Below are 21668 nucleotides of genomic sequence, written 5' to 3'. Positions count from 1 at the left end.
ATGATAGACTGCCATAAAGAAATAAGTAATTACTTTAAGGCATATAATTGCTTATTTAAAACATTGGTTTACATTCAGACCTGATTGGTGTTTATGACTCCCATTCATAAAATCACTTCTTGGAATGTGCTAATCATTATTCCAGTGCTCAGGCTGTAAAAGATAACTCTTATCATCCTGTAGGTGGTCATCTATGTGTGTGGAAGAGCAGAGAGGCCTGCTATTGATTATGGAGCTAATTTGAGCATGAGTGTGATCCTGAATGTTTTGGTCCTTTTACTTTAGTTTTACATGGTTAAAGACTTTGAACACACACACACACACACACACACACACACACACACACACACACACACACACACACACACACACACACATACACACACACACACACACACACAGCTATTGATTTTTAATACCTTCTAATACCATCTATACACCTTGTAAAACTTTTTCAATTGCCTTAATAAATGCGATCTTTTGTGTCCTTAAACACATTGTTATTGCAAGCTTGCAGTTCTATTTATTTCTATTCATTTATAGAACCTTATTCTGTTCTTCTTGCCACACCCCAACTCTCATGTTTTGTATCCTTCTGGGGGACTGTGCATAAATTGCTTGTGTTTTTTTTTTATATACAGTGTGTTTGTGATGTGACAGTACAGTTGTATATGAATCAGCGTTGGCATTCCAAGACATTTTTAGTCAGGCCCCTCTGAATCAGAGGTACTTCACCAATTTGCACCTCTGCACTGAAGTGGTGACTCTCCGCAATCATTTGACTTATGGGAAAAGTGTGGATGAATCAACGAAGAGAGCATGCTGCAGGTTGAAAGGTCATGAAAATGGCCAAGGAAAAGGAATTTCCTATTGTTATGGACATCTTTCAAAGAAGCAAGTATAGGAACGTGATCACATGTTTGTGAGCAAAAAAATTGAAACAAATATGGAAATAACAGACTTGTAACTACTGGGAACTTGTAAACTTGGAACTTGAGAGCGAGGAGATTAGACATTTGCTTAGTGCAGTTGTAAGAACTGTACAAGCAAACAATGTATACTTGGATATCTCACTGTTTCTACTGTATGAAGCGTTAAAAGTTAAAGAATGTTTGTTTGGCGATAAAGTCAGTAAATCTTAACTAAAGAGGTACTCAGAGTTCTTTGGAGTTCTTTGCAAAATTACTTATCTCGTACGCATACACGGACCTTTACAGTTTAGCGTAGCTGTTGCAATACTGACTGTGATCAGTGTTGGAACACTAAACTTTTCAAATACTGCTCATCTACTGCAGTTCAGCTGACGTTTGAGTATTTTAGGTGGTTCAACGGCTAATGCAAACAGGCTTAAACAGCAGGTACAGCTACAGCCCGAGTCATTTACGTGGACTGACAAGGGGGGGGGGGGGCTGTAGCCAGGACGAGGTGTCAGATTTAGCAGCCTGCGTGAGTACACAACTTCAGCTCCAAGGGGAGTCCTGACCCCTCGGGTGCGACACCTCCACTACAGGTCATGGGAGAAGCAACCGTGTGCATGACACAACCAGGGAAAAAGAAAGTTTGCAAACAAAGGAAGTGAGGTACAGTTCCTCAGGCTTTGTTGCTATCTTGAGAGCAATGTTCTCACATGCTCACACACATGATCTCGTGATTTCACTGCAGGTTCTTCCAGTGGTTCAGCAGTGGAAGTCCGAGAGGTGCTTATGCAGAGCTGGAACGGAACCGAGGTGGCGTAGTGAGTGTTGTGTTGAGCCTGACGGGACAGGCGTGAGAGGAGGAGGAGGAGGAGGAGGTGCGAGAGTGCAGGAGCAAGCCCAACAGTGAGGAGGGCTCTGCGGGGTGGGGGTGGGGTGGGGGTGGGGGGGGGCGGAGCAGAGTGTGGGAACGAACGCCCCAGACCGCAACCTCGAGTGACACCGCTGCCTGAGAAGAGTCACGGCTCCTTGTTGATCTTACTGATGGAGGCCGTTAGGGCGGCATGGTTTTATGGCTCGGTGGCCGGTCACCGCCTCGCTGGCCTGCTGACCTGGAGACAGATAAAAGTCCCAACCAGCCATCCGTGCTTTCCCAAGGAAAGGTGAAAATGTTTGAATGGGCACTCTTGCATAGCAAGAGTAGGACATGTGTCTGATACGACCAAAATCAACCAATATTCTGGCTGCAAGATATATTTATAATGATGCAATACCTTCGTGATAAGAATTAATCTGCAAACACAGACAGCCTGTTCTGCACATCTCTAAACCACAATGCAAAACAAACGTTTGACACGACACCGAACGCTTGACATTGAAATTAAATCTTGGATGTGTGCCACACAGTAACAAGTCACCCTGTGTAGCTGACGGCCACGTAAAGCTGAACAAGAAAAACGGATTGGTTAAGCTCCATTAATGTCAGCAGCTGAGAGAGAATGGGAAATGGGTCATAAATCAGTGTTGGCACAGTGTGTTCCATGGACAGAGCCCAGATAGTACAAATGCTGATTACAACATGTGACAAACAGCGTGCTCAGATGCTTCATGTGCCTGACAGATCATCAGAGAGGAAGGAAGTCTGTGTCCTGCACAGGACCCCCAAGAAATGAGGCCCCTCACCCTGCGTCATATGCACTCCTGTGGAGGGAAAGCGGAAAAAAAAATAGTTGAATCACATTTACTGAAGGTCTTTAAAAGTGAGAGGAACACGAGGATCTTGTGCCTGTCTGGAACCTGTCTGGAGTGGGTATAGAGTGTGCCTTCAGGCTGCCCGTGAGCTAAGGCACCTGCAGCCCACGCCATCACATACCTGCCGTCACACGACACGCCGTCACCTGCCCAGGTGTTCCCATATCCTGAACGAACTGTGCATAATGAGTTGCATTCGTAGACGCACCAGACATTGCTGATAGAAAGTCTGATATTGTTTTGTGACTGAGGGCAGACTCTGAAGACCCTTTGAAAAAAAAAATTCCAGCTTGGGCAGTTTGACCAGGACTAGCTCTGGTTAAATATCACTGAGACTCCACGCCTTGGGCGTCCTTATAACGTGCACCATGCACCATTCGGGCCCTCTGCTTATAAATTATGCACAAATGGCCCTTTCCCCCCCCACATGAAAACAGGAAGAAGGTGGGACACACAGCCATACGCTCCAGAGCAAACAGACTCCTCAGGTTGAACTGTGACGGCATGCACATTCCGCAGATACAGCGCCAGACCAGACGGCTGGTGGCAGTGATGCACATCCTGTCTGCATGTGTACGCATAGTATCTAGACAAGAGGACAGACAGTGAGAGTTCAGTCAAAATGCATCCGATGAGGAATTCCTCTATCAGTGTTCTTGTCACCAAGGTGGTAGATTCTTTTCATTCTTTTGTGCTCATCACACCCCGAACAAAATGCCACAAAGGAATCGTCTGTGTGTAAAGTTTTCCAAATAATGTTTCCAAAAATATTTTTGATGATACTAGCATTGTGCTAACATTCTCTTGGGAATATAGCCTACTGCATTCCAAACCTATTAGACCACAGTTCGCGCGTGTGTGTGTGTATGTTTGCATGCACGTGTTTGTGTGCATGCACGTGTGTGTGCACATGTTCGCGCGTGTGTGTGTAGGTGTGTGTGTGTATGTGTGTTCCCAACTGTTACCAAGACAAAAGGAGTAACTTCTTCCAGTCTGGCACACGACGTAACGCACACCGTGTGCTTAAATACGGTCACTGATAATTAATAAAGGCAGGAACCTGCCAAGTGTTCCTTTGCTTGTAGCTCTGCTACTTGTAATAAAAAGGAATGCTAGCACTGTGCCAGGTGCCTGTGCCTTTGCTTTAAACAGTCCTCTCAATGTAAAGTATGCAGGGAGCGTTGGAGCATGCAAAGCACAGCTCATGGAGACGGTGATTCAGCCTGAGAAACAATGCGAAGCATGAACATTCTTTTTAGGGGCTGTGCTCGTCCCACACTGAAATCACCACCACATTCATACGCTCGCTATGCAGAAGCTGCTTTTATTATGATGCAAAATGTCCAAATATGTACTATTGTTGTCTGATGTTTAAAAAAATCTTTTATGTGAGCAGTGAGCACACAATCAGGGCATGCAGCTGTACGACAGAACGGAAAGACCTCGAGCAGGAAGCGCTGGAATGCACAGAACTCAGGTGTGCAGAAGAGGAAGACCCTAACCCTAACCCTAACCCTAACCCTAAACCCATCATGGGTGCCTTTTCAGAACACTGAAATTTAGATAAAAGAGACTTAATCATTCAAGCTGTGTGATAAATTGGTTGACTGACCCACATTCTTGAAGTATATACCCCCTTACCACATGACATTTGAGCATCTGCAGTATGTGGCATTTCATAACTACCATATTCTTTGTAACCTTTGTAACACACCGACACAGAGAAAGATGAGTAACATGGCATATTTCAGTGGATTTTACGTTCAGTCAAAACACCATACAACCTTGCATTTTGTTTCAGTGCGTTTTTGATAATCAGTAGCGCTAACAGCCTTGTTGAAAATGATTGGCTGGCTGAAGGGGCTTTTGGAGTGCACTCACCCTATCATAACCTAAAAACCCGAAAGATGAGAAAGATCGCCACGAGACAACAGCGAACGCGCCAGTACCGAAAAAAGAGCATCATGCTTCTTAAGCAGCAGTGCAGTTATCTAATCTATGACTCGCGCACGGTCAATAGATAAAGGTCAGGCGAGTAATCCCGTTCGTACTCTTTTCTCTGGGAGTGAGAAGAGGGGGGCGGTGGGGCGAGCCCGAGCTTTCAGAAGCTAAAGGTTACGCTGCGCACGCAAACGCACAGACGCACGCGCGCACGCGTGGGCGGTGGCCGTGGGCGGCTGAGCAGAAAGACGTTACCCCCGCGTCCAGGGGAGAGATGCCGCGGTGTGGGAGTGTGAAAAGCGTGGAGCTCTGTGCTTCTGCAGATGCAGAGTGAACACAGCACATAAAGCAGGAGGGAACTGGGTGAAAGGTACTGGCTGGACACCAGAGGGGAGCAGCGCGTGCTGTCTTGATAAGATGAACGTGGACAGCACTGACTGATTCGAAGGTGGTGTCTGAAGTTACAGTATCTGTGATTTGTGTTATAACGGCACCCTTATTCAGTGTTCAACGGTATTTAATCTCGTTTGGCTTTAATCTCATCTGTGCTCAGGACACTGGGTTTCAGAACTCTTGCATCACTGAATATTTGGTGGACACATACAGTATTTCGTTTTAGACTTATTGAAATGAATAAACAAAGTTGCAGGTGTTGACATCAGACATGGAAAACACGATATGAGGCAACTGTCCTGCAATTCAACTTATCTGCGGTGAAAAACATCACCCGGCAAAAACAGCCCAGGCATTTCCCTGACCAATCCCCCCCCCTCCCCTGCTCACTTATTTCTTTTCTACCACTCCCCAGTCTGTTTCGAGGCAGACCAGGACACGTGTGATAGAGGGGGAAACCCATCCGAGTGTGTATGTGTGGGGTGGGGGGCAGGAACAGCTCTGCTAAGCCACAGCCCAATGTCGCCGCGGTCCTCACATCACAACATGACCCAATTCTGCAGCAGCCTTTGGAGAAGGTGATTACGGAATGGGAGAATGGGGGACGAAACAGGGTCTTCAGATTTTCGTGTTGTTTTTTTTCTGAAACTACTAAAAGTTTGCTGCCCGTGTGCGTTAGAGGAAATGGTGTTGTTGTCCACTCCATCCTCAATAAATGAGAGAGAAGGCAGGAGGCGCTCTCTGATAAGCGCTGAGTCATTGGAGCTCCGAGTAAAACTACGCTGATGTTTTTCGGTGACTCAGCACAGTGTCTTAGCCGCAGGTGATGAAATATGGCCGCAACTGATCCTCCAACACAGCAGTGAAGCGCTAGAACTTTGGAACTGATAACCTTCCTAAACACATCTAACGTTCAAAAGGAAAATTGGTTACGGATTAAATAACACATTAACCGTAAAAGATATGAAAACGATATGAAGTTATTTTTCTCTACACAATACTCTGATAGAATAATCTAGTGGTCAAAAGTATTCCAGCTGTGCCATGAAGTCTTTGTGTAAACGTCAAGATATGCATCTAGCATGAGCATCGAGTTATTGTTAGGCTGTGGTTTAAATATAGCACGCTGGTAAAATCACTCTCACTACCGTCTTGAATAATAGACACTTTTCCAGACATTGAGGGGAAAACAACACGCATCAGTATGTTGGGAATTTAGACTGTAGCGAGACGTCTAGCCCGTCTGGTTTCCTGAAGAAGTTGTCTCAGACAGGACCCCAAAAGTCTGGCCACCTTGTGAGTCAAAGTCTACTGGAGAACTGATGTAACGGTGCAGGAATTTAACTCAGCCTCAGCCCGTATTGGCTGGCTGCCCTGCACTGGAACGACTAACCGAGGGAAGACGGGACATAAGCGCTATTATAGCAGTATCATACTGACACCTGCTGGTAGCACCGGAGGGTAAATTTGCGTGCATGACAACGACGGACCACAAATCCACTATTATGCTGGGCATAAAACAGTTCATTTTGTTTTAGTGATTTCTTATATGCAATGACTAACATACCAATATTCGGAGACTCCCTAAAATCATATACTAGCTCATATATTAGAATGGTTTTTAACATAATGCACTGATCTAATATTAAATGTGTGCAATACATTAGAAAATTCATGCGTCAATATCTCCCTTGTGGTGGCAAAATGGCTGCGTCCTCTGAGCACTCGATCTGTTGAGACACAGTGGTGAGTCATCTCTGCAAAAAAGTCACTGAGGAGAAAGGCACAGTAATGCCTGGAGGCTGTAAACACCAACCTCCCCTGAACAGTTTAAGCCGGAGCAGGGTGTTGGTGATTGGGGGGGGGGGGGGGGGGGTGGATTTCCCAGCATGATGTTGGTAAGTAAGTGTCTTACGATGCCCGAATCTTTCAGAATTCCCATCAATGCACAGCTGACAGAAAAGACAATAAATCAATAAATAACACACAGTACACAAAGACATCTTCAGCCTGGCCAATAGCATTGCAGATGCTGCTATCTACACAGTCCATCAGATTGCTGCTACCACCCCTCTTAACCAATCAGCGAGCTCGCCTCATCCAATGTGGAGGCAGGCGTTTTGGAAGGTTCCGGGCTTGTGAGTGGTATTCCGGCTCATGATGTCACCAGACAGCAACCAAGCATTTCGCAACGTGTGCAGCGGTACAGAAACAGATCGATAGTGTGAGTGGGCAAGTGGTGTGGGACGCGTTCCTGCATCACAGCCAGAACACGACTCCACCGCCATGTGTGTTTTAGGGTCAGAGCAAGGAAGACACTGATTTGTTTACTGGACCAAATGTACGGGTCGTAAGAGTGCACCTGGTGCACCCCAAGCTGCAAAGGACTTCTGCAATCTAGCCGATCGTCACTGCTTTTGAGACTGTGTTGCTTTGTAAGTCTTCCTGCACTTGCAGAACTGACTCATGCAGTTATGTGTTTAAAGATGATGAGACACAGTTTTGGTTTAATAACGGTTCTTGTAAAGTGCTTTGCTCAATTACGGACACTTCAATTAAGCTTCGTCAACAGTTGAGCTTCAGTCACAACACTGTCACCATTTCAGTCAAGTTGCACCAGGGTTTTTGCAGCCATGCTCAAACAAATGGTTTATCCATGGGTAATCACAAACTTGGGCTACAGGAAATGGCTAAAATACCGTACTGCAATTATATGGAATGGATCTTATCAAATATATGCCTTGCAATAAAGTTATTGTGTTATTGTGAATTTAACCAAAAACCTTTAAGTCAAATAACCACCCATTACAACTGAGGTGTGCAGAAGAGCATCTCTGAATGCACAACACATCAACCTTGAATCAGAGGGGCTACAGCAACAGATGACCAGGGCCACCCCTGTCAGGAACAAGCACCCCAACCTACAATTCACACTGGCTTGCCAAACAAAGGAAGAGGCCTGATGAGTCTCCATGGATCTGCAGCAGCTGTGCGACACCATTATGTCAATATGGACCAGAATTTCTGAGGAATTTTTTGCCGTAGCTTATTGAATCTATGCCACAAATAATTAAGGAAGTTCTGAAGGCAAAAGGAAGTCAAACCCAGTACTAGCATGGACTACCCAATAAAGTGGCCTGTGTGTACATATGTGTGCGTATGAATTTATGTATGCGCGCATGCTTCATGTTGACAACTGGGGGAACTGTATAGTAGATGTATTTCACTATACGGGGGGGGGGGGGGGGGGGGCTGCTGCTTGCAGAGTCACGTTGGGCCAGCGGCCAGCTCAGACTCCAGCTGTGGCTCCAGTGGGTCCAGGCCGCCAGGCACTGGTTTGTTCCACACCCTGTCTGCACGTGTCATAACGATGGTGGGGGGAAAGAACAACGGGACCTCCTGCCCAGGATCAACAGGCATAGATGGGGTTTCCTCTGTGGCGAGAATCCCTTTGTGGGGAAAGATTGTGGAGTAAATAAGGTTTTTCCAGGCCCACCCTTGTGTTCTGGTGGGGCCCGTGTGTGTCCAGTGTTTGTTCTTTTGGCTTGCCACGTTTGTCCTTAGCGAACATCTGTACAGCACAGATAACAACTGATAATGGGACCCAGGTTGCCGGTTGTGCATATTCTACCACGAGTGGATCACTTTCTAAAAGAATTTCCATCAACCAGGAAAGAGCCAGACAAATTAACCTTTTGTCAGACATACGAGTTGAGTGATTTGACAGTACAATGGAACATTCAAATGAACATTCCTTAAACTTCAAGGCTGAAAGCCAGGGCATTGTTTCATGGTTAACTACACAGGCACTGCACATAGTCCTATTTTAAATTTGAAGATTTAAAGGAAGGAAGATATGAGTTTTATACAGTGGGAAATGTTAGTTGTTATGCACAAACATTTTCCCCCTGACTCTCTCCTTAACATAGGATTTGGGTCCAATGCATTCTGGGAGTGAGCATTCTTAGCATGCATGTCAGAGGACATGAATTTTAATAGAGCGATGACTTATCATTACTCCTATGACGTCCACAACTCCCCCGCGGGAAAAACACATCACATGATTACCGGTCAGTACACGAACCAACATCAGCATTATTTAACATAGACATGGCAGCTCCATGATGTTTTGATGCACCCCTATATTAATATTAGATTATGCGTATGGAAAAAGAACACAAAAGTAATCTCTGTTAACAATGCACTTTTTAAGAAGTGCGATATCAATAAACAAAAACGGAACCACGCCCACATAAGAAAACTTGGGAGGAGCTAGTGAGCAGGCACACCTCAAAGGCGCACTTTAAACGCACTGATCACAAAAGAAAAAAAAACACGAGTATACTAACCAGGTATTCACACTCATACAAATCAGTTATTCACACGCTGCAATATTAACCGAAATAACGTGCGCAAGAGGGACACGCCGTTCTGGGAGTCGGGAGTTTCCACATTGGCTCACATCTAGTGGTCAAATGCACTGATTTATTGAGTCTCATTTCATATCACGTTTATTTGAAATGGTGAGGGGAGGGGGACCTTTGTAGACAACACCCTGAGATTAAGGATCACTCGAAGCTCACGTAATAGTTAACAGGAAACATCCAGGTTCTGGTTAGTCACATGGTCATGCAAGCAAATTGGGGCACAGGATTACCTTCAGGGTCGAGCGCTCCAGAGCAACGTGCAGTCCACACACATGCATGTCTATACACGCACGTGGCAAAGGCACCCATTACACCATTAATCACCTCAAGGATTATTGCCGAAGTCGTAGATGATGCATCCCATATCCAGTATGTGTTGTGTGTTTATATATATATATATATATATATATATATATATATATATATATATATATATATATATATATATATATATATATATATATATATATGTGGGATATATCATATATCATATATCATAAAATGCATGATATATATATATATATATATATATATATATATATATATATATATATATATATATATGGGATATATCATGCACGACTTCGAGCATGATGATGAAGGCTAAAAACAGCATGACAAAGCAGGACAGCTGGTCCTTGTCCCTGCCAAATACATGTAAACTGGAAACTGCAACTCAGATCGGCGGCCAAAGAGCGCGACCTGGCAGGGACCGCAGCTCCACGGCGGCTAGGTGCATGGCAGCTGGTACCCGGCCGCATTGTCGCGCCCACCCGGGCTTGGAGCGGAGCGAAACGGAATGACTTCACGGTAGGGAGTGCTCAGCAGGAAAGCATGCGGATGACGCAGAGTGAGTGAGAGGCCGACGCCAAGAGAAAGGACGCAAATCGGCCCAGCAGAGAGTGCTCACGCCTTCAGCAGTGAACAGAACTAACGTCCCAATGCATGAGCGCTGCTGCAGCGCGCGTGGCGTAATCCGCAGCACAATGACAGCCACGCGCCACAGATGAAGGCATTGGTGACGCTGAACGACATGCCTAATATTGTTCACTTGCGTTTGATGATTCGTGGTGTGAAGTCTGTACTGTGGGGTCACTGAGCAATATCACGTTGTCCTTACAGCTTAAACTCTTTTGCCTGTAGTATAAAAAAGGATCTTTGGAACTCTGTCAAATATCTTATGATCTTATGATAATTTTGCTTCAGGAAATCTAAATAAAGGTACTATTAGACACCATTGTTGGTTTCATTCACTGTTCCAGTCTACAGTTAAAATGCAAGGAAACAAACAAAAAAGTGAAAAGTAGCTGACCGCGCATCGCTTAATTAATGATCGGATATGTCTGCCATTGTGCGTCGAAGTGACTAAAAGAGGGTAAACATTTGATCTACATCGCTACCCTCAGAGGAGCTGAAGCATTTGTCTGTCTGGCCAGCCTTCAAATCACTTGCACAGAACATTGCACGAGAAGGTAAGTGATATGTAAAGCAAAATACAATTACGCTGCCACGAGTAAATAAACCATACCTCTCGTGTTTGTGCTCACACATGCTTGATAGAGGTAATGTGCCGAGGGAAGGGGTGTGTGTGTGTGTGTGTGTGTGTGTGTGTGTGTGTGTGTGTGAGTGTGTTTATGTTCCCCTCTAACAGAAACCTTCTGCACGTCTTGCTCATGTAATGTTCTACGTGTGTCGCCTGGCCCGTTTAGCTTTGGATCAGAGTGCAGCGAGAGAGCAAACAGAAACAGCACGAGCCTCTTTAGACTTTCACTTAGTCACTGTGACACGAACGTGGTCTGCAGTAGTTACTGAATACCATGTAAGGTAGTAGAAATAAGGGTATAGCAAAGCAATTTAAGAAAAATATATAGAAATCTTCCAAAGAACATTTACAAAATGAACTTTACCTTCAGCAAGAAAATTGTGTTCTGATGCAGCAAGTTCCAAGTTTCTGAAGAATAACAAAACATTCGGTTTCTTTATTTATTTATCTAATAAAAGTGTCTGCAGGAGCCATATTAAATTCGTTTATGTATGTAGAATTATTTTGTGAACCACGAGAGGGCGCTATGTATCGGGTAGTAAGTCAGGTGACACGAGTCAGGCGTTATATAGCCACAGCGGGGAAAAAACGTAAGAAGCACAGACGGTGGTGCCCCATAACGCATGCGCCAAGCGCTCGAAAGTAGCTCATCTAAAGCATGAGGCGCAGTTGTTAAGTTGGTGGTATTGTTCGTGCTCTGAATGTACTGCACTATTAGTCTGCAGTCTCTTGGTTCAAATAATATTGGGGTTTAACTTCACTGTATTCAGTAAATAGTTGGGCTGCAAGTCTTTTACATCATCGTTGTCGGAATCCAACAGGGGTTTGGATTTTTGAAGTTGTTGGTGCTGGATGCACGTTAATTACATTTCTACCCAGGCAAGTGGCTACAGTTGATTTAGTTTAGGACAAGTAGCCACTACTGTGAACACCATAGTCACATGTGTCGTTAACGCCGTTAACGGCCCACCACTAGTAGGCCTATATATATACGGTATAGCCTACACATACAATTATGTATATATAGTTGAAGTCATTCACATTAAACCTCATCAAACTAACCGTGCTTTTTGTATTTGGCTCTGTTAGCCAATAGTTTTTTGTGTTTTTTTTTTTTTTTTTTTTTCATTTTTACATTTTTTAAGTGAAACAACATCTTTGTTCAGTAGTAGTTAGCTAGGTGGCTTATTTCTAAAAGACCATCTGGTTGAGTTTGGATTTTTTTTTCTGTAACTTGAGTAACTTGATCCAAATGCCGATTCACAAGATTCCTCCTTTGTGTAGGTAAGCGCATCCAAGATGGCAGAGTCCATGACAGCCATCTTGGTAGCTTCAAAAATTTTCAATGGGAGTCAACGGCGACGTGCCGTCCATACGGTCTCTGGTTCCAACTGGACTGCATTTGATCAAGCAGGTTAGGACAAGCCACAGATCTGACTGGACCAGTTAAGCTCAAAGTGCGGTCAGGGGAATGTCTAGTTTCAGTGCAAAAAACAAGGATTTGCATAAAGAAAGGAAGTGCTCTAAAAGATAGTTTTCCTGCAAACAACTTTTCAATCTAGTCTTAAGGTATAAAAGGTATACTCAAAATTTCATAATACTGTAATAGGCTCTAACAACAAAGTTGCCAGAGCACTAAAATCAATCAAAATAAATTAAAATCAGCCAGGCTTTGATTTTTGAATGCAATTTGCTCTGCATAAAATGTCAACCCACAAATTGGTGCTACTACAAAACATCATGATGTTTACATTTTTATTAATAGTATAATGATGTTAGAGTAGGCCTGTTTATTAATTAATTTTAAATGCTATATTGTACAATATTTGTAAGTAAGGAAACCTTTTTGTACCATTTTGCCATTATTCCTTCTTGTGCTGATATGACAACCCTTAGCAAAAGGTAGTATAAAGTTAATTTTATTAAGTATACTTCAGTATAAGTATAGCAAGTATATATATATATATATATATATATATATATATATATATATATATATATATATATATATATATATATATATATATATATACAGACCATATACGTTAAGTGGACTAGAAAGTATACCAATTTAATACTTTTACGGACTAAATTGGAACATTTCTAGTTAATTAAAAAATTAGTATAATCATAGTACACTTGAATAAACTTATTTTTGCTAAGGGAACACACAGTAGAGGAAGGTAGATGTAGATGGTGATCTAGCTGAGCTGTCAGGAGAACAGACACATCTGACAGAGAACTCCTGCACTTGTACAAAGCCATAGCGGTTTAGTGGAGTTCTAGGGCCAGAGTTTTAGTGGAGTTCTAGTGGAGTTATTGCACCAGCATTACAAACCTTCACGTGTCCAGTATCATACGTGACCAGGAAGTGGTGCGGGCGCAGTTACGGAAACAGAAGTATGATTGGATTAAAATGGCTGTATGATTTTGAGGAAGAGGTCAGGTTGTGAATTTTAATAATGTAAATCGAGTCGGTTATCATAAAATTAGCATGAAATGTTAAACAAAATGAACACACACATTTACCTATACTACTATCCGTATAACATGTTGAGGTGTCGTGTAACCAGTGGTTTGCAAAGGTACACTTATATCACTTATTTCTAAAGATACATTCACAGCTTATCTATGGTCAGCTTGGGATGAGTCTCAAGTGCCCCAGTCATGCAAACATATGCTAACAAGCTTTAATTAAAAAGCTTTTCATACTGGCCAAAAAGCTTCATGAAACCACTTAAATGATTTGGCCAAATGGAATGATTTCCAAACACCTTCCCCAAATAAATCCATAGCAACATTGTGGCAGTGTTAGGAACCATGTTTTGTTGTTGATGGTTGTACTTTTTTATTTTTGCTTGGTCGGTTGTCTTTGATTTTTAAAAGAAAACACATTTTCTTACTTTTAGTTTTTGCTAGTTAATTGAATTCATGTTATTTATAATAAATGTTATCCAAATTTCGAATGACAGAAGGGCCAAAATGACATGACTCTGATGGCAATTGATTAAAATCCATGAAGCAATACTGCCCCTCACTGGTGAAAAATGGCACATACGCAATTAATCCACATGTATGATGAGCCTGAGAATGCGATTGTAAGTTGCTACATATATTATTAACCCACTAAAGTATATGTGTATAACAGACCACCACTGGAACATGCGATGAATAACGTTATCTGGCAGTGTTTCTGGGTCTTCGTGAATATCAGGAGAAGTTTCATAGTGCCACCAGTAACGTCTGGCATAGTAGTTAATGGCCATGCTGGTTTCCAGGGTTTGGGCTAGGCTGCTGAGGCCCAGTGAAGGGTAATGTTAATGCTACAGCATATAAAGACATTGTATACAATTCTATAGCGGTTTGGGGAGGGCCATTTCCTGTTCAGTATGTGTGTGTGACCGTGCTCCTGTGCACAAAGCTGCATCTGTAAAGTCGTAATTTAACAAGTTTGGTGTTGAAGAACTCCAGTAGCCAGCACCCAGCCCTAACCGCAACTCCTCTGAACACCTTTGGGATGAACTGGAACGTTGTTTGTGAGCAAGTTCCTATCGTCCAACATCAGTGCCTGACCTCAAAAATGTTGTTTTAAGTGAAAAAGCATTGAATTCCCACAGACACACTCTGAAATTCTGTGGAAGGCCTTCCTGAAGAGTGGACGTGGACCTTGTCCGGCATGTAGACGGACGTGGAGCCTCACTCCATACTAATGCCTGTGGTGTTGGAACGAGATGAACAGCAGTCTCACGGAGGTGTGATTGTCGCGATTACGCATAATTTCCACACAATTCGTGTCTTGGTTATTCTAGTGTTGGGATATCAAATATATACCAGTAGCATCTTTAAAAAATATAATTCTTCTTCTTTGTCTGTATGATCTTCCTGAAAAAAATGAATCAACATAAAGAATTAACAGCTGTGCAAGAGTCAACATTTGTAGTCTTGGGCAACTACACTTTCCTCCACTAGATGGCAATATTTAAATAAAATAGTCTTTATTACTTCCGTTCACCGTTTGTAATGTCAAAATGTTATTTTTATAGCTGATATATTTCACAAGTGACTCTTTAAAGACGCAAAAGATAATAGAGGGTAGTAAACACGTTGAGGGTTTGGGCAGGCAGACCCCCGTCCCTGCACTGGGACATCTCCTTGTTCTTAGATGCTTAACACTGGTTTAAGTCATTCAGTTTCACGACACTTGTGAAATATGTGCAAATGTGGTTCTGCATCTATAAAATGTGTCTGGACAACAGCCAAGCAGGAAAACATAATGTCAAAAATGCTCCACAGAAGAAGAGAAGCTTAGAGAAGAATATGCATACTCACATACTACTGTATCTGTAGACACTCCTCTGTAGAATAATAATAATAATAATAATAATAATAATAATAATAATAATAATAATAATAATAATGTGATTAGAAATATATATTCAACTCACCAGTTTCGTAACAAGCGTTTTTTCATTTGTTCATTTAGTGCATCACAGAACAAGCACATTCAAAGGAGCATTCCAATACCACAGACGAAGACAACAGAGGTTTGTTTACACCACATGTTTGTGCTTCTTTATTTTGTTTCTCTGGTCCTTCACATAATATTATTAGATAAACACTGTACCTGCTTTAAAACTGTAAACGCAGAGTGTTTCGACAAAAACGTTTTGTAAAGGTTCATTTTCAATGTTTTTAATGTGCTCAAGATTCTAAAAGTGCTTTTATATAGTGTATTGCTAAAGCAATGGCGTTAAATAGTGAGAGGAAATATACACATTGAATAAAGAAAAACCATGAACTGTACAAGGGTGTTCAATACAAATGAGAGGAATACACGTTTAGATTTCATTTAGAATTCCACACACAAGTTAAATGTTATCAGTTAAATGATTAATGCATATTTTCAGGTTTTCATGTGCCACAAATAACTGGAAAAAGAATGCTTTCAGAACCGATCGCCATTTAAAAACTGTTATGATGTGCTTTCTTTAGGTAAAGCTCTGTACGTAATGACAAATCGCTATCACAATGAGGAGGAAGGCAGTTCTACACCTTCAAATATGCATCATTCAGTATTGACGTTTGCTCGTTGAACCAGTTTGTACTATTACATAGCCAGCAAAGAAAGTCTGTGGTCCCAAATCTTGTGACCTCTAACATGCTATTGTGCTGTTATCATGTCCAATTTGGAAGAACTGGATGCTGCCTTGTCATGCTCATTGTCCTGTCTGCCCACTGAGATTACAATAAAGTGCATAACCAGTTCAAGACGTTTTCTATCCGGCTTATGAATGAAATCCTTTACAAGACACAGGCCTATAAGTGACGACAATGATGACTAGATTATTATTATAATAATTTTTTTTTTACATATTTATCACAGGCTGAAAACAAACCTTGTTGAAAGCTGTGCATGAGGGAGGGGCAGGGGGAGAGGAGAGTGGCGGGTTAACACTCGAGATGTTAACGTCAGCGCAGTCAAATGCAAGAGGGGTGGTGTGGGGTCAGACCTCACGACTCGCTCTCCATCCCAGCGCTCGCTACACGAGCCAGACGAAAGACAAAGAAAAGGAGTCTGGTTGGTTGACTGTGCACCGGAGAAATACCTGATTCAGATCCAAAGACGGGGGATTAGATGTGATGAGGGACTTTTTCTGTACATTTTCAGTGAGTCACGCCGTTGCGGAAGTGACCGCACCTTTGTTCCTCCGCCGTTCCTACATCACACTGCACTTGGCCTTCAGCTTGTCTGCCCTCCTCTGCTTGCTGGAGCGCATGTTGAGACTCATGTCGCGTTTCTTGTCCAGGTTGAGGAGCTCCTGGAAGAGCTCGGTGACGTTGTGGTTGGTCTTGGCCGAGGTCTCCATGAAGGCACACTTCCAGTGGTTGGCCTGGGCTTCTCCTTCCTTGGTGTCCACCTCACGCTGCGTCTCGTCACTCTTGTTGCCCACCAGCATGATGGGGATGCCCTCCACGTTGCCCTTGATGGCCAGCACCTGCTGGTAAATGGGTTTCAGCTCCTCCAGGGACTGGCGGCTGGTGATGGAGTAGACCAGGATGAAGGCATGGCCCTTGGAGATGGACAGACGCTGCATGGCAGGGAACTGGTGGCTGCCGGTGGTGTCGGTGATCTCCAGTGTGCACACGCTCTTGTCGCAGCTGATCACCTGCCGGTAGGTATCCTCCACCGTCGGGATGTAGGTGTCCCTGAAGGTGCCCTTCACGAATCGCAGGACCAGGGAGCTCTTTCCCACGCCCCCGGCTCCGAACACCACCACGCGGTAGTCATTACTCTGCTCTGGCATGTTGGTACAGTAGACTCAGGGCGTGTCCGTGTTCTCACTTAATTAAACCCTGAGATCTAAACAAAAAACAAACAAATCAATCCAAAAGACAAAGTGTTTGATAAATACAATATCATACATCATATCGACTAATATCATCTGATATATTTTTCCCAAGGTCATATATGCACACTGATGGGTATAACAAACTGTAAAGCAAAACCACAGAAGGGGTAGAGTAGACATGTTTGTACCGAAATATCAAAAACTAATTCAAAAATTCATTTTTATTCCATGAATCTGACAACTCTGCTATTCCAAAGAGCATAATCACCTGTTCTATAAGTCTGATCCAGGACGGACAGAAAAAAAGGGCTTTTACACATTTATCATCAAAATGTATCAATAAGTCCACTGCATTAAAGACATCTGCTGATTAGTCATGTTCCAGCATGTTCTAACAAATCATTGCACGATTGCCTGGCACAGTTACTTACTGACTATTTAGTCCATGCTTGTGAGTACTTGTGTGCTTGTGTGTGCTGATGTGTGCTTGTGCGTGCTGGTGTGTGCTTGCATGTACTTTTGTGTGCTGGTGTGTGTTTGTGTGTGCATGTATGAACAGGTAGTGCATTCTCTGCAGCCATCAGCACCAAGGTCAGAATCTATTAGTGACTCACTCATCTTGCTGTGAAACAGACGCAGCCATTGGTCTGCCGGGGACAGCTAGATCACACCGGCTAGATCCACTCTTCAGATTTCTGCCTGATTTCTGTTTTTCTGTTCAGTGTGGGAGCTTATCCTTATTCACGTGATATTCAGGTGCCGGTCTGATTTGCATTAATCAGACAAAGCTTACGCATTTGATTATCATAAACAGGCAGTGCAAACAACACAGAGTCTCATTCAGCTCTTAAAGAGCCGACAGCACAATGTAGGTCACGTAGTCAGCAAAAGACAAGAAATGGACCCCTGACCAGGAGAACATAATGGATGATAACAGATGATACTCCAGCATGTGAAAGCATTCCTGTGGCCAGCAGGATAATAGAGAAAAACACAAAGGCACAAAGTGCTGGAATCTCTCCCTTTGATATGAATAATCACTCAGTTAATATGGTTTATTAATATGGCTTAAGCAGACACCTGACTCTATAATGCAAATATAATGCAAATTTTGTGGAGAATTTTTGTCAAACTAGAATGAATTACCATAGATTACCACAAGTGGCATGTTCCATATATATTCCAGTTGTCCAGTGTACCAGTTTATTGTCCATGGTCAGCAAAGCAAAGTAACGAAGTAAAACAAAACAGAGAGTTCAGGGTTCTTCTGCAGCACTGTTACAGCTCTCCTGTGAGATACCTGATAGTGCTGCATAGCTAATAGTTCAGAAAGACATGTTGGCTAAGTTAATGTGAGAGAGACCAAGGGAAACGCTTTAGACCAGAAAAACCAGAAGAACTTGTGTAGTGCTTCTCAAATATGTCTTTAGCATCTCCATTGTACTTTGTGGCAAAAATGTAGAGAAGAATCAGTCATGATGAAAATATTCTCTGAGTCCTAACCCTCCTATGGACTACAGTGTGGCCGTGTGTGCTCATGAAGCAGACACTCTTTTTTTTGTCTGCATCCCTGGGACATCTCTGCTGTGTTTTTTTTGGAACTCTGGGATTTCTCCGGTTACTGTGGAAACAGGCCCTAAGGGCAGGTATGGTGGAGGGAGACATCAAGAGGGACTGAGAGGAAGTGAGCAGGGACACAGAGGAATCATCATCACAGAGATTGAGCAAACTAACACCCCTCACACTGAGGACTCATCACAGAGAGTGAGCAAACTAACACCTCTCACACTGAGGACTCATCACAGAGAGTGATGGAACTAACACACCTCACACTGAGGACTCATCACAGAGAGTGATGGAACTAACACACCTCACACAGAGAACTCATTACAGAAAGTGATGGAACTAACACACCTCACACTGAGAACTCATCACAGAGAGTGACGGAACTAACACACCTCACACTGAGAACTCATCACAGTGAGCGAGAGAACTAACACACCTCACACTGAGGACTCATCACAGCAAGCAAGAGAACTAATACTTCTCACACTGAGGACTCATCACAGTGAGCGAGAGAACTAACACACCTCACACTGAGGACTCATCACAGCGAGCGAGAGAACTAATACTTCTCACACTGAGGACTCATCACAGTGAGCGAGAGAACTAATACTTCTCACACTGAGGACTCATCACAGCGAGCGAGAGAACTAATACTTCTCACACTGAGGACTCATCACAGTGAGCGAGAGAACTAACACTTCTCACACTGAGCATTAAAGACCACAAAAATGTCATCTTTCTCTATCACTTTGATTATCTTGGTAACCAGCAAACAAATAGTAGGTTTAATATACATCAAAGTATACATTACAACCACAATGATGAAAAAAATGATCAAACAAAGTATAAATCAAATGAAATATACTCGCTGTATACGACAATGTTATTGACATAGTCAGAATTAATGAGACATAGTCAGTGTCCCTGTATATACTTACTGAGATTTAGTTGTTCACTTAGTCTATGTTTCCTCTGTTGATAAATGATCAACATACAATCAATTCAGTGGAAATAACACAGTGTATCACAATTTCCTTATCATTAAATGTGAAATGCTAAACAATTTTTCATGACAATTTGCTCTGGTGGTACTTACAAAATATGTAATAGGCTATATTACAAAATATATATAATCTTCTGAGATTACTAGAACAGACCAGCAGGCCCTGGATGAAATATACTGGCCATGCCATTCAAAACATGAAATTATTTGTGAAATGAACGTAATCGTTATGTGGATATTTGAAAATAGCAGCTTTGGTTTTGGACTGCACTCTGACTTGTGTATAGAAACATGCATATGGCGTTACTGAACCTACAAGGCGGTCCAGTCATGCATCTAAAGTCACGATGAGCTGCCCTACATTAAATAACAAGCCCAAACAGTCACCTTTGACAACATAGACATGACCTAGTGGCGAGCAGACGGGCTCTCAAAGCTCTCAAAGGATCACATGCTGACGGTTGCCAGGTCCTAACTTCAAAGCTCACTTACATACACAAAGCCGTTCCATGTATTTGTCTCTTGCTGTTTAATTTGATAGTTGTAGGCTACCTGTGCTGCTTGGCTGCGGGTTAAAATAGTTAAATAGGTTCATAACGATATATTTGCAACAATTCCATTCATTTAAATGTTGTGCTTACTGACTTTTCTTGCGTGTAAAGGTCAGAAACATGAGGTTTTCATGAGATCTCCATGAGATCAGTCTTCTTCCACCGCGGCCCTTACTCACATGACGCGTCTCTCCGGTTCCATGCAGCACACGGACAACGATTATTATAACAAAACTACCCAAATTAAACGAGTCAGCCAGTTTGACGATTCACTTGTGATTCATTGGGTCGTCTATCATATGCCATGCCGTTTCACAGGATGCAGTATGCGCTACATAACGGTAAAAAAATAATATGATTATCTAATATTCCACATCTAAGTGAATTTACCATTTAATGACATGTTCTCATTCGTGGGCAAAACAGAAAAAGAAAATGAAAATATGTATGCAATAGCGAGTCTTGATTATTTTAAGCTTCTATGCAGTATCTATGACACTGTCCTATTCCGAGAGGGAGAGCGGCTCGGTTATTTTGATGGGGAGTATAAGCTCTTGATTTTGGGGCTCGGTTAAATTAGGCCCTGGTCATCAAAGAGCATCTCTCATCTTTGGCAACAAATAATGAAATGACAGCAGTCTTTGGAGTCGATGTTTTTGCGTGCCTATGCGTTTGGTTCTTTTGTTAGCACACGTAACCGCCCGACAAACATCGCAGTCCATCACACAAGATAGCCAACATTCAAGGACGCCCATGAAAGACATTTGAGAGTAACTGCGCGACTACATACACGAACGATTGCAAAGCGATTCTCATAAAAGTAAAATCTAAATTAAGAGAGTGGATGCCATCCTTACCTGGCGACTGTTCTGCAATGTCCCAAAAATGTTGGTTATAAATCATAGAAAGCAATACGAAACCAAATACGCGGCAAATATCTTATATTCTATGCCATGCCAATCGCGTATCATTTTGTCTTTTTATTTGCATGACATAAATGGAGTGATGCCACCGACTAAAGGTGCCGTTATTGCTCTTCAAACGCGCGTCTAGCTATCCTACCACGTCCTCTGACGCACACACCATCTGCTCACCCCCGCTTAGTGGGTAGGACTGTGTCCCGCTTCTCGGCATTGTCCTCTACGTGGACAATGAGAGAGAGAGAGAGAGAGACAGACAGAGATAGAGAGAGAGAGAGAGAGAGAGAGAGAGCCTCACCTGCTGTAGC

At 42.8% G+C, this 21668-nt stretch overlaps 1 protein-coding gene and 2 long non-coding RNA genes across 4 annotated transcripts in view; 1 reads left to right on the top strand and 2 right to left on the bottom strand.

Moving 5' to 3' along the window:
* LOC143528862 (uncharacterized) overlaps positions 1–11451 on the bottom strand; it is a 35251-nt gene extending 23800 nt beyond the window's left edge. The window contains exon 1 of the long non-coding RNA XR_013134539.1: positions 11335–11451. This is a non-coding gene — a long non-coding RNA (uncharacterized LOC143528862). The remainder of the gene's footprint in view (positions 1–11334) is intronic.
* On the top strand, positions 10740–15925 carry LOC143528863 (uncharacterized). 2 transcript variants are annotated; one of them, XR_013134541.1, is made up of 3 exons: positions 10740–10899; positions 14588–14722; positions 15454–15925. It is a non-coding gene; the product is annotated as an uncharacterized LOC143528863 (long non-coding RNA). The 2 variants fall into 2 exon arrangements; XR_013134542.1 differs by lacking the exon at positions 10740–10899 and adding an exon at positions 12296–12384.
* diras1a (DIRAS family, GTP-binding RAS-like 1a) lies at positions 15647–21569 on the bottom strand. Its single transcript, XM_077024777.1, has 2 exons — positions 21298–21569; positions 15647–17331 (listed from the first exon to the last, which is right to left on the bottom strand). The coding sequence occupies exon 2, from the start codon at positions 17273–17275 to the stop codon at positions 16688–16690; it is 588 nt and encodes a 195-aa protein (XP_076880892.1). The 5' UTR covers positions 17276–17331; positions 21298–21569; the 3' UTR covers positions 15647–16687.
* Between the last annotated feature and the right edge of the window lie 99 nt (positions 21570–21668).

Source organism: Brachyhypopomus gauderio, chromosome 12 (assembly GCF_052324685.1).
Source record: "Brachyhypopomus gauderio isolate BG-103 chromosome 12, BGAUD_0.2, whole genome shotgun sequence".
NCBI lineage: Eukaryota > Metazoa > Chordata > Actinopteri > Gymnotiformes > Hypopomidae > Brachyhypopomus > Brachyhypopomus gauderio.
The sequence above is the reverse complement of the archived record's forward strand: the minus strand, read 5'-3'. Positions and strand labels throughout refer to the sequence as shown.